The sequence below is a fragment of the Mauremys mutica genome, chromosome 11, assembly GCF_020497125.1.
Source record: "Mauremys mutica isolate MM-2020 ecotype Southern chromosome 11, ASM2049712v1, whole genome shotgun sequence".
Lineage (NCBI taxonomy): Eukaryota > Metazoa > Chordata > Testudines > Geoemydidae > Mauremys > Mauremys mutica.
The window spans coordinates 68,758,927-68,771,512 of record NC_059082.1 but is presented as its reverse complement, the minus strand read 5'-3'; the positions used below and the strand labels follow the sequence as shown (position 1 = coordinate 68,771,512).

Genomic DNA, 12,586 nt, shown 5'->3' with positions numbered 1-12,586 from the left:
GCGCTACAGTATTTGTATGAGGTGAACTAAAAAATATTTGTAATAAAAAACACTGTAAAGTGAGCGCCGTCTACTTTGTATACTGTGTTGTAATTGAAATCAAAATATTTGAAAATGTAAAAAACATCCAAAAATATTTAATTTCAAGTGATAGTCCATTGTTTAACAGTGCCGTTAAAATGGCAATTAATCGGCTCTCTCTGCCCTTCCCCCCTAGCTGTGGGGGGGGGGCTGTGAATGGTGCAGTATGTCCCTGCCCCCGCCCCCGGGAAACGTGGGGTAGCTGAGGGACTCCCCCTCTCACTGCCCCCAGGAAGACAAGGGAGCGACACCCCCAGGGAGATTTGGTACAGTCACCACGGGGACGCTTCCCCCTATGCGACCGGCTCGATTAGAACCGGCCACCAGTTAGCCCTGTACGCTATAGGGAGGGAGCGGAGAAGCGGCTCCCTGATTGGTCGCTGCCTGTATTCAAACAACAACGGCCAGCAGGCTCCGGTTGCAGTTGAGCGCTCTGGGATTGGCCTGACCCGGGGTTTGAGTCGGCCAACCAATTGGGCCCGCACGGCGTGTGGGTGGAGCCAGCAGCTTCCCCCTCCCCCACTGGACGCCGCGTCTATAAGGGCGGCGGCCAGGGTGCCGGGCGGGCCGCGGCAGCGCTGTTTGACGGCTGCAGCGCAACGAGCGGGAGGGCGGGGCCAGCGGCCGAGAAGCAGCAACCGCAGCGCACAGATTCCCACAAAATGGCGGAGGGAGACAACAGGAGCGCGAACCAGCTGGTGAGCGGGTCTGTCGGAGGAGCCGGCAGGGGACGTGAGCGTCTCCGGCCCTTCGCGCCATTCTCAGCCCCGGGCGCGGTCTGTTCGGGGACGGAGGGACACCGTGGGGCAGCGGCTCCTCTGCGCCCCCCCCCCCGCCGCCCATCTACACGCGTCTTCAACCCTCGCTCTCCCGCCGGGCGTGGCGACCGACGAGCATGTATCCGCTCCGGCGTCCCGTAGGGAAGGGATCCAGGCTTTGAGCGGGGGCCAGGCCTGCCCCGTTTCGCCCGCCTCCGGGAGAGGCTGCTGGGGACCGGCTCCCCCTTCCGCAGCAGCGGGGCTGCCTGGGCGGGGGGGACGGAGCGCTCGCTGCGGGAGGCCGAGCCTAGCCCCGGGCGCTCTCCGGGCAGCTGGCGTGGAGCCGCCTGCCCGGGGTGTGCAGCCGCAGGGCGGCTTGTCAGCCTCCGCGTGCTTTGCCTGAGCGCCGGTGGCCAAAGGCCTCCACTAACCCGGCCTCCCCGCCCCCAACCCGTGGTGGCCTCGGGCAGTGCGCGCAGAAGGGCTGCAGCCGCTGGCCGCGCAGGGCATCCTTGTGCTGCTAGCACCTGCCCCGCTAATGAAGGGGACAGGGATCAGCTCGGCGCTTCCAAGCAAACCCCCCACGAGGCCTTGGTCACTTGTAATTGGCCCAGCCCTGTCTGCAATTTTAAAATCCGATTGTTTTTTACGTAATATATACAGGTTTTTTTCGTAGGTTCTCTCACAGGTTACAAGCGATCAGCCTTTCCTCAGGGGATGTTCGTATTCAGCTTATTTTGGGTGTGACTAGGTGTTTGACAGATGTAAGAAGACCACAGATGTTGCAGGGTGGTTAGTAGGACAGTTTAATGTAAGGGATGGATATAGCTACAAAGCTGAGGGTGGAAGAAGTGAAGACTTGATGGGTGGTGGTAGCAGAAGAGGGGAAGAATTAATTCATCTTCCATTCACTTTAAAGTTTAAATAAAACAAAACTGAGTAGTTGTTTTGGGTACTCCCTTGGACATATGTGTTTTATAACTATAGTTTAAGATTCTGCAACTTGTTTTATTCTAAAAATTCCAAATACACAAAATGGGGGAAGTTACTTCTTGAAAATATAGGAAGGTGGAAATAGTGAAACTGACTAGATGTAGGTGCTACCAAATGCACAAACTAAAACAAAAACCTGGAAAAATCATTCTAATTCACTTTTAAGAGGAGAACTGAAACAACAAACTTATCATCAATATACATTCTCATTGCAGTGGTGTTCTCTGGTCTTGAAGTCTGATGGATTAATCATGACTTTGTATGAGTGGTTAACCCATTTGTTATTTATATTAGAGCAAAAGGTTCCCAAACTCTGTGGTAAGAGACCTTATTGAAAGTGATACCCAAAAGATCTTTTATTTAAAAAAAAAAAAAAGTTTCATGTACAGTCATCCCCTGCACTGCAGCATTTCAGAAAATGCTTGGGAAGCAAAATGCATTTGCCTGCTTTGAGCCATAATGGTGAATAAGACTTTATTTATTTTTTGCTAAGCCTAGCTTTCTGCTTGCACCAAGCTGCACAACTTGAGCGGCTGAAGTGAATTTGCAAAGTTCTATATCACCCTTCAGAGCTCATCTTTAAAAAGAGAGACGCGTACATGGCTGGTTCAATTCGTGCAGCTGTAGGGATTGGTGAGATAAAAGGGTCTGTCACAAACAAAGCCACTGCAGAGTGTGAGCTCCCTCTTCACTCCCTACCCTGCAGAGGCTGCAGACTGGGCCCTGCAGTACTGGGAAACCTGGGCACATGGGGATTTTCCTCCTATCTCCCCAGGGAAGTGTGCACGTGCACATGCGGGGGGTAGTGTCAGTTGGGTCTAGAACGGGGTGGGCAAACTACGGCGCAGGGGCCGCATCCAGCCCTTCAGATGTTTTAATCTGGCCCTCAAGCTCCCACTGGGGAGCGGCGTCTGGGGTTTGTCCCACTCTGACGCTCCAGCTGGGGGTTGGGGTTTTGCCCTGCTCCGCGCGTGCCGTGGCTCTGCACAGCTCCTGGAAGCAGTGGCATGTCCCCCCTCTGGCTCCTATGCATGAGGGGGCAGGGACAGTGTGCGGAGACCCCTGGCTGCAAGTGCCACCCCCCCAGCTCCCATTGGCTGGGAACCATGGCCAATGGGCGCTGTAGGGGCAGCACCTGCGGATGGGGCAGTGCGCAGAGGGTGGTCATGCCACTGCTTCTGGGAGCTGCTTGAGGTAAGCGCTGCCTGGAGCCTGAACCCTGACACCTCCCCCACCCAAGCCTTGATCCCTCTGCCACCCTGTGAACCCCTCGGTCCCAGCCCAAAGCACTCTCCTGCACCCCCCAGCCTTACCCCAGAGCCTGCACCCCTACCTGGAGCCCTCCCCCAACCCCCCCCCACCATGGCCTCACCCAGCCCGGAGCTCCCTCTTGCATCCTGAACTCATTTCTGGCCCTACCCCAGAGCCTGCTCCCCCAGCCAGAGCCTTCATCCCCTCCTGCACTCCACCCCCCAATTTTGTGAGCATGCATGGCCCGCCATGCTATTTCCATGTTCCACACCCAGATGTGGCCCTCAGGACAAAAAGTTTGCCCAGCCCTGGTCTAGACTCTGGGGATAAAAGCCTGTCTCTGAGACTAAGGAGAGCCACCTGGCTCTTCAGCAGCAGCAGAACTGGCTAACTGCAATCCCTGCTTGGGAGGAGGCTGGAGTTGCTGCGGAGCAAGAGAGCTTCTACTCCAGGTGATTTCTGATGCCCAGGTAAAGCCAAGACTCCCCCATTCCCCTTCCTTCTGAGCCGCCTGCCCTTAGTTATACACAAGCACAGCCATTTTCTCATTAACGGCACTTTTAAAAATGTGTGCAAAAGCTAATAAAAAATCAAAATGTTTTGTGTTTTATTTCAGTTTTGTGTGGTTTTTTTTTTTTTAAGGAATAAAAGTGAATTTTGGCTCTCACACAGCAATAACCCAAATAAGAATTAACAGGAACATCAAATTTAAACAAGTTAGTCAAGTTACTGACTGAAGCTCAGCAGCATATCAAAATATATCAGGACATCATTTGATATACTTATTTGTTGTAATTTAAGTAACATAAAAGGCCTAGTAGTGGTTTCATTTTTTTTTTGGTTGTATGTTATAATTAAAGTGCTGTTATAATTAAAGTTGGGTGAGAACTTTTTAGATTAAATTTTTTGTTGGAAATTGAAAGCTGAAATGTATCGTTCAGATGAAACTTTTATCAGGAAGGTTTCTCAGGTCCAGAACAGAATTTCTGGTTGAAACCAGAAACCCACCCTAGAATAGCCAGTAGCCCAGTGGTTAGGGCACTCTCCTGGGTTGTAGGAAACGCATATTCAACAAGTACCTGGTTTGCATGATTCAGACCAGAGACTTGAATCTGGGTCTGCTATATTCTGGGTGAGTGCCCTAATCACTCTTCTATTAGCTATTTCAGAAGTATTTATTGGGGGAGGAGAAAGATCTTGCTTTTGTTTCACATTGGAACAAAAACAAAGGTTGAAATCGGATAATTTTTTATTGGAATTTTTATTTTCTAGCCAGACATAGTTATTATCTAATATTTTAGGCCTGCTAGGCATTTACTTCACAGTCTGGATATACTTAAATTAAGCTTATGAAGGGCTAAATTAAATGTGCATAGGAAAGAGAAATTTGCATGTGGTACTTCAAATATATTTTCAAGAAGGTGCTATGGGAACCAATAAAGGTTGGGAAACACTAGACTGGGGGATTTCTTCTATGTCTGAAAAAACAGATTACCAATCTTTTAATATAGCAGTATGTCTTGGGATCCTGTTCAGGTTGGGAGTCTCAAAACAGTGTAGGGGATTTAGAGAGACATTCTCCGCAAATTGATTGGAAAATTTCAGTCTCGCTGTTTTGACTGAAACTGACCTTATCGCTTTATCCCATACTCTTGGATCTGACTGAGGTGAATTGTTGTTATAAAAATGTTTTTTTCTAATTGAAAAAAGGAACTAACCATATCTGGTATCTTAAAAAATAATTTAGTTGAAAGTGGCTTCACAGCCAGAGGTCCTTGTTTAATATAATTTGTGTATCTATAAAGCACTTTAGATGAAAGAATTATTTGATTTCTTAATGAATGATGAAGTGATTTTTTTTTGTTTTTTTTTAATACAGGCTGCAGAGACTGCAAGTTTGGAAGAACATTTGCAAGGATGGGGAGAAGTAATTCTGGTAGCTGACAAAATCCTTCGCTGGGAGAGAGCTTGGTTTCCACTTGTATTGACGGGTGGTGTTTCCTTTGCTTTTCTGTGAGTGCAGCACCCTGTGACCACTTACATCTTCTGATAGCAAAAATGCAGTGAAACTTAGCAAGTCTTTACTTCTCTAAAGAGGCATTTGTGCAGGATTCTTACTCCAAGATCTCTGTTTATGCAAGTAAAGCAGAACTCCCCAGCTCTAAAGATTTCTCTTTCTGAGAACAGTGGTAACAGGAAGGAGCACAAGCCACGTTCCACCCACACAGAGGCCAATTGCAACACTGATGATTTAGTCCGAGAAACCTTAGAGCAATGGTTTTCAAACTTTTTTTCTGGGGACCCCGTTGAAGAAAATTATTGATGTTTGCAACCCAGTGGAGCTGGGGATGAGGGGTTTGGGGTGTAGGAGGGGATCAGGACTGGGGCAGAGGGTTGGGGTGTGGGCTGTGGAGTGGGGCTGGGAATGAGGGGTTCAGTGTGGGAGGGGGATCTGGGCTGGGGCAGATGCTTAGTGTGTGGGATGGGGGTCAGGGCTTGGGGCTGGAGATAAGGGGGGCTGGAGGGGCTTGGTTGGGGGGCTCAGGGCTAGGGCAGGAGGTTGGGGTGCAGGAAGGGCTCGGGTGGGGCAGGGGGTTGGGGTGCAGGAGGGGCTCAGGGTTGGTCAGGGATGAGAGGCTTGGGGTGCAGGAAGGGGTTCTGGGTGGGGGGGGCTCAGGGCTAGGGCAAGGGATTGAGGGGGGCTTACCTCTGGTGGCTCCCAATCAGTGGTGCAGCTGGGGTGCAGGGGAAGGCTTCCTGCCTGTCCTGGCACTGCAGACAGCACTGCACCCTGGAAACAGCCAGCAGCAGGTCCGGCTCCTATGCAGAGACGCACACATGGCTGCAGGCACACATGCACCCAGCTCCCATTTGCCGGGAGCTGGGGCGAGAGCAGCGCGCGGAGCCCGGTAGCCCCCTGCCTAGAAGCCAGACCTGCTGCTGGACACTTCTGGGGCACCAGAAGTCAGACCAGGTAGGCACTAGCCTGCCTTAGCTGGGAAGCACCACCAATGGGACTTGTAATATCCCGGTGGACAGCGTTGACCAGAGCTCCTAGGGTCCCTCGTTGCTGAGCAAGGCGACCCAGTGCCTTACATGCCATGACCCAAACTTTGAAAAACACGACCTTAGAGGAACCTTACTGCTGTGTTCCAGGTCTTTCTGTCAGCAGTAATTAAGTGCTATTGTCAAAGCACTTTAGACCTTTGTACTTAAAGTTCAGTCCACTTCAGATTACTTGTTTTCTTAGAATGTCACTTTGTCTCAGACTCTCAGAAGAGGGGCAGAATAGTGTACCTCACTGATGAACAGATTCAGCTGTGCCTTGGGTTAGGCTTGTAGTGCCACAGGTGTCAGATATACCTACAAATATTACAACACTTGAGTACTCAAGATGATGTATCTCATAGACTTGTATCCTCTGAGTGCTTCCATAACTGTCATGAAGCTGGCCCAGGGAGCATCTTCTTGGAATGGTGAGGAGAGGGCAGAGTCTAGAGTTTAGTAAACCTAATCATGACCTCCTCCAAATAGTGTTGAGGACTCGTGTATCTGAGATGATCAGGGCCAGTTGCGGATAAAAGGTTCTAGGGGTGGCCTAAACACAGTTCTTGATTTTCCCCATAGGGTAAAACAAGCTATACTGATAGAAATATCTTTATACAGATACAGCTGCATCTACACTAGGAAGTTCTACCACTTCATCTAGAAATGTAGGGCTGGAAGGGACCTTGAGGCATCTAGTCCAGCATGCAATGCTGACATAGGACCTAGACTATCCCTGATGGGTTTGTCTAACCTGTTCTTAAAAACTTTCAATGACTGAGTTTTCATAACTTCCATTGGTAACCTATTCCAGTACTTAATTGTCCTAAAGTTTTTTTTAATATCCAACCTAAATCTTCCCTGCTCTAGATTAAGCAGATTACTACTTGTGCTACCTTCGGTGAGCATGGAAAACAAATGTGCAAATAGTGATTCTTTGGTGCTTGGAAAATAACTCACTTTTTGTAGGGATAAAGTACTATCTGTTTCTTGATTCTTGAGCTAGCACTCACCATGCCTTGTGTTTTCATAAAAGCTCCTTGGTGTATCAACACTTAATGTGAGTTGGGGAAGTATCCCCAACCTGCTGTCCTTGGGATGGTGTTTTGCATGCCTGTGCTAGGGAACTGCAAATCAAGAGTGACAAGTCTTAAGATGACATCTTCATAGAATAAGAAGTACAAGTGAAGTAACTGTCCCTTCCTGAAATAGTGTAAACATTCTGTATTGCTAAACAATCTGCATAGCACGTTGTCTTGCTGCAGGTTTTAGTGTTAACTAGTTTGGCACCCATGGTTGCCACAAAAGTTGCTTGTCATCTTATATACAACAATCACTTGTTTACTACCTGCAAACTAAAGAAATGGTATACTTATGCCATTATTATTGCATTTCCCTTCTTTTAGAGTAGACAATAGAAGTCAGTTTTGCTTGTTGCATTCATTCTTTTCACTTGTATTCAATACAGTGATCTTTCAGTGGAGGGTACTGCAGGGGAATAGTTCTGTACTGGAGTTTTTTTTTTAAATCAGTGGAGCTGAGAGCAACTTTGAACCACTTAACTTGTTAAATTTGTTTAAATCTAAGTTTGTGTTGCACTCAGACAACATCATTTTAAATGCAGCAATTTAAAGATTTAGACTAACTGAATTTTCAGAAATCCACAAAAAAGCAATTTTTATATTGCCTTTTCTTTACAGGATGATCTACTACCTGGACCCTTCTGTTCTTTCAGGTGTCTCTTGTTTTGTCATGTTCCTGTGTCTGGCTGACTATCTTGTTCCTGCTCTTGCTCCTAGAATTTTTGGCTCTAATAAATGGTACGTAAACTCAAAACTAGAGAAATAAACCCCTTATAGCTTCCCGATTTATGAAAATGAACATTGTCAAAATGGGCAGTTGAGTGGCTAATATCAGGTCAGTTGTGTATACCGTAGCATGTAAGGGTCAGGCACTCATCACCTACTAACCCAAAGATGATAGTGAGTCCACTCTTAAGAAGTCGAACTTCATTTTATTTTAGAAGATGAGGAAGGTGGGGTACTGCACGTCTTCCCAGCTCTGCCTCATTCCAGCTAAAGATGTCTTTAGTGATGGGCAATATTGCCTTAATCTGCTTTAAGATGTTGCCCCACTACTAACTTCATTCTTTTAAAGCTAACAGTTCAAGTCTTAACAGTTCAAACTTGCACAGGGAGTGATTTGTGTTAAATATGGCCTAACTAAAAATCTAGAAAGGGAAGCATACAGCACATGGATGAAAATTGTAGGTACTGAAATGGAGTAGTACTAAACATAAATAAGGATGAAGAAAGTAATAGACAGGGATCTAGAGTAGAAATTTGGGTGGGAAATAATCAACACTTCAACTTGGGGGAAGGAAAGTGAACTTTACAGAAAAGTAACGATAACCTGACCTACTGGAAGGAAAACCTAGAGAATTGCATGTTGGTTTTTAAAAAAAACAGAATCTAAAGTGGGATAATTGGCTAATGCCAGGGTAAGACCATACAGCTGTTGGGGTGGGGGGGAGGAATTCTATGCAGGAGTATCAACTAGTGTAGCCAGACTTGGTAGCGGATAAAACTTCAATAGAGGTGTGCATCTTTTGTGCATGCTCTAATGTAGCATTATGCAAGCCTTTTGAATTGCCCCTGAAAGATTACTACACGATTTCTGAGAGATTCAGTATACAGTGAATTCAAAAACAAGTTCAAAGTATACAGTCAATTGATAAATATAGGGTGCTCAATAAAATGGCAGTAATTTAAGGAAATGTAAATGTAAACAATCAAGATCATGCTTCAGTGTAGATAATACTGATGTTGAAAAGGTAAGATCTCTGCATGTTCTTTGCATTTACTGAAAGAGCAATGAACTTTAAACTGACCTTTGGATGATATCTTAGGGTCAAAATATTTCAGATTGTAGTAAATTTATTTTAAAAAATTTCTTTTTAAACAGGACCACAGAACAACAGCAAAGATTTCATGAAATTTGCAGCAACCTGGTAAAAACTCGTCGCAGAATTATTGGCTGGTGGAAACGTCTCTTCACGTTGAAGGAAGAAAAGCCTAAAATGGTACATTGCACACTTGGCCCTGAAGAGTTTTTACATACCGGGGTTGGGGGTTGAAAAAAATTACTTAAACTGTGATTCTGCTTTATTTATATTTGAAACAAGAGTTTTGTCCCTTTATGAAATGGCATCTTGTATTTAGATATGGCAACTCTGGTTGAGTTTGCAATGCAGGGAATGCATCTTATTTTTGTGAATCTACCAAATGAGGGTTCAAAACACTTCTCAATGTAAACTCAAACTCTGACCAACCTTAACCTTAAAGTAGAGTATAACAACTCTGAGGAGCTCAACTTCTGAGACCATCTTAAATAGACGTCTTTCAGTAAGCGTTTGCCATTGAAAACCAGGCTCCTTTTAAGGCCTAAAAATAGCTTCAGATGCTGCACTTGCCAGTTTTCTTACCAGTTGTAATGGTGGTGCAATTATGCACAAATATTTCTCTAACACATCAGTGTGAAAGACCCTTGCAAACAAAAGGAACAGTTAATATACTGGGAAACTGATAAACTGAAAATATGAGAACATTTGTCTGATTTCAAGTCAGGCATTTTAAATGATGCTTGTAACTATAGTGTTTGTGGTTGGGTGAGCGAGGGGTACTTCCAAATAAAGTGGTCGGAAGTTAGTTTCCCTTTTTTAAATTTGGGAATTTAAAATTTTGTAAAATCCCGGACAGGACTTCAGTAACTTAATGTTTTCTCTCTGATTCTTAGTACTTCATGACCATGCTCTGTTCTCTTACTGGAATTGCTTGGGTAGGACAGCAAGTTCATAATCTCTTCCTCACCTACCTTATAGGTAAGTGTTTATACTTTGCAGAGTGGATGCAAGCAAGAATATTTTTCCCTTTTCTGAATAGACATGATAGCCAAAAGTTCACACGCTAAACTGCTAATTTGTTTGAAACTCACTGTTTTCTGGTGGACTTAATTTCCTACTTCCACGGAAAGGAAAAGCAATACAGTAACTCCTCACTTAATGTCATCCTAGTTAACGTTGCTGATCAATTAGAGAATATGCTCATTTAAAGTTGTGCAATGCTCCCTTATAACATTGTTTGACGGCTGCCTCCTTTGTCCACTGCTTGCAGAAAGAGCAGCCTGTTGGAGCTAGGTGGTGGGGGCTTGGAACCAGGGTGGACTAGCAGTCCCCCATCAGCTCCCCTAAGTTCCTTGTGTGGAAGCTGCCCAGCAGGCTATCAATTGCTGGGCAGTTCAGCTGACCCTCCTCCCACTGCCATGTGCTGCTCCCTACCCTCTGCCTTGGAGCTGCTCCAGGAGCCTCCTGCTTGCTGGGGGTTGGGGGGAAGAGGGATGCTAATGTCAGGGTATCCCCCTCCCCCTGCTTCTGTACCCCATCTCCACAGAGCAGGGGTTGGTGGGCACAACAGTGCTCAGGATGGAGGAAGCTTGCTGGCAGCAGCTACTGGCTTAACTTGCTGATCTACTTAAAAAGGCAGTGTACTTAGAGTAGAGTCAGCATACTTAAAGGGGCAGTGTGTGTGTGTCTCTCTCACGCACACGTGCGCGCACACACACCCACACACGTCTGTCTCTCTCTGCCATGCTGTGTCTCCTCCCTCCATTTGTGCTGCCTTGTAGAGTGTGAGGCTACATTAACAATGTGTTAACCCTTGAGGGCTTTGCCAAGTGCCACTTCATCATTTAGCAGTTAGGCATTCCCTGGGAAATATTCCATCCTCTGACTCCACCACCTCAACCAAGCTTCACAATCATCATTGCTGTGTACAGTATTAAATTGTTTGTTTAAAACTTATATAGTGTGTGTAAAATTGGATTAGCTTAACATTGTTTTGCTTAAAGTAACATTTTTCAGGAATATAACTACAACATTAAGCGAGGAGTTACTGTATAAAGAACACTTAATAGGGTTCATTGAGCATGTGGGGTTATAGTGAAAAGAACTTTTTCTAAGAAAATATATACGGTTGAGTAATTTATGTTCTGTCTGATCTCATTTTAGTGAGTTTTTTGTTGCTGTTTCCTGGATTAAACCAACATGGAATCATTTCGAAGTATGTTGGCATGGCAAAAAGGGAGATTAACAAACTTCTCAAGCAAAAGGAGAAGAAAAATGAATGAAGCATCACTTGCTAATTAAGCTACAGCATAAGATGTCCCTGGGAACAGTTTCTAGAATTCATGTATACTTAATATTATAGAAGCAGTTACTTTGCTCATTGGCTCTAATTTAAATTGGGTCCCTATTCAGCAGAAATGCCATTCTCTGAACAGTTGAGTGTCTCATGTTTGCTCTGGTAGGCACATAGTTTTGTAGGCTGCTGGCGATTATATATCAGAAATACCTATTTTATGCAATGGGGAGCCCTGCTGAACTTATTTAACATCCACACCATGCGGGAAGTCTTGGGTACTAAAGCACAAGAATTGGCACTTTTGTAATGTATGAATAGTATCCTCATAATGAAGTTAGTAGTGTTGCCCCACCATCAATAGGCTACTGATTTGTGGGCGCAGAAAGTAGTGAAGTATGTGATTTAAGAACTATTTAATTGGTGTGGAGATTTTTACTACTGATTCTAGTGGGAAGAGACCAATTAACAGTCTTCATTCCCATGCAGTTCTTTCTGTGGGCACTTGTGCAGAATTATGGCTAAAAATGAATCTATGGCCTAGCTAAAATAGTATTTATTTGTTTCTGTTGGCTAGCTTAGTCAGTTGAATAAACCATGGATTATTTCTGCCAAATAGGGTTCCTGAACACTTAAATTGTGAATTTAGTCACTAGCTGTAGTGTAACTGTCAACTCGTTGCACTGAAACTATGTTGAAAGTGAGCTAGGGCATATGTACCCTAACAGTCAATTATTTGGAAAACTGCTGTAGTCATGGAACCATGTAACAAGTCTGTTTTTTATGTATGTTGTACTGTCCATAGATGTATGAGATAAGTCTCTTGTAAATAATACTGTCTTCTGAGTTATGACTTCAGTTTTTAAAACTGTACTTCTGTTTCCTCAAGTAAAAGCTGAAAGATGGTAACCTATCAAGACATCTTAAAGGTTAAACATTGTTTTAAAATGATCTTTCTTCAATGTTTGTCTGAGCTGTAAAACAGGTAAATGTTACCTTTTAATTTAAAATATAGACTTGAGAAAAACATTTTGAAGAGTTGCTCTTTTGCCCATCCCTGGTATGTGTTCACAATGTATCTGATCTTTGCCAGGATGGAGAGTGGAGATGTGAAAGTACTTCTATGCTTCCACCTCACAGATGTATCTACCCTATGCCCCCCATAGATACATCTGTGAGGTGTTCTTAAAGAATAGTCTTTCCTACTGAACTACTGCACTTATTCTAATGATAGCAAGTGTGTGTGTGTGAGATATATAATTT

The 12,586-nt window shown here is 44.9% G+C and overlaps 1 protein-coding gene across 1 annotated transcript; it reads left to right on the top strand.

Moving 5' to 3' along the window:
- The first annotated feature begins 527 nt into the window (after positions 1–527).
- Positions 528–12,349, top strand: ARL6IP1 (ADP ribosylation factor like GTPase 6 interacting protein 1). Its single transcript, XM_044980794.1, has 6 exons — positions 528–779; positions 4,963–5,096; positions 7,829–7,948; positions 9,093–9,210; positions 9,924–10,008; positions 11,194–12,349. The coding sequence occupies exons 1-6, from the start codon at positions 744–746 to the stop codon at positions 11,310–11,312; spliced, it is 612 nt and encodes a 203-aa protein (XP_044836729.1). The 5' UTR covers positions 528–743; the 3' UTR covers positions 11,313–12,349.
- Positions 12,350–12,586: the final 237 nt, after the last annotated feature.

Bases quoted from the DNA above. Each gene is read 5' to 3' on its own strand.
- ARL6IP1 (XM_044980794.1), top strand. From the start codon at position 744: ATGGCGGAGGGAGACAACAGGAGCGCGAACCAGCTG. The intron at 780-4,962 runs GTGAGCGGGTCT...TTTTTAATACAG, and splicing joins ACAGGAGCGCGAACCAGCTG to GCTGCAGAGACTGCAAGTTT. The intron at 10,009-11,193 runs GTAAGTGTTTAT...ATCTCATTTTAG, and splicing joins CTTCCTCACCTACCTTATAG to TGAGTTTTTTGTTGCTGTTT.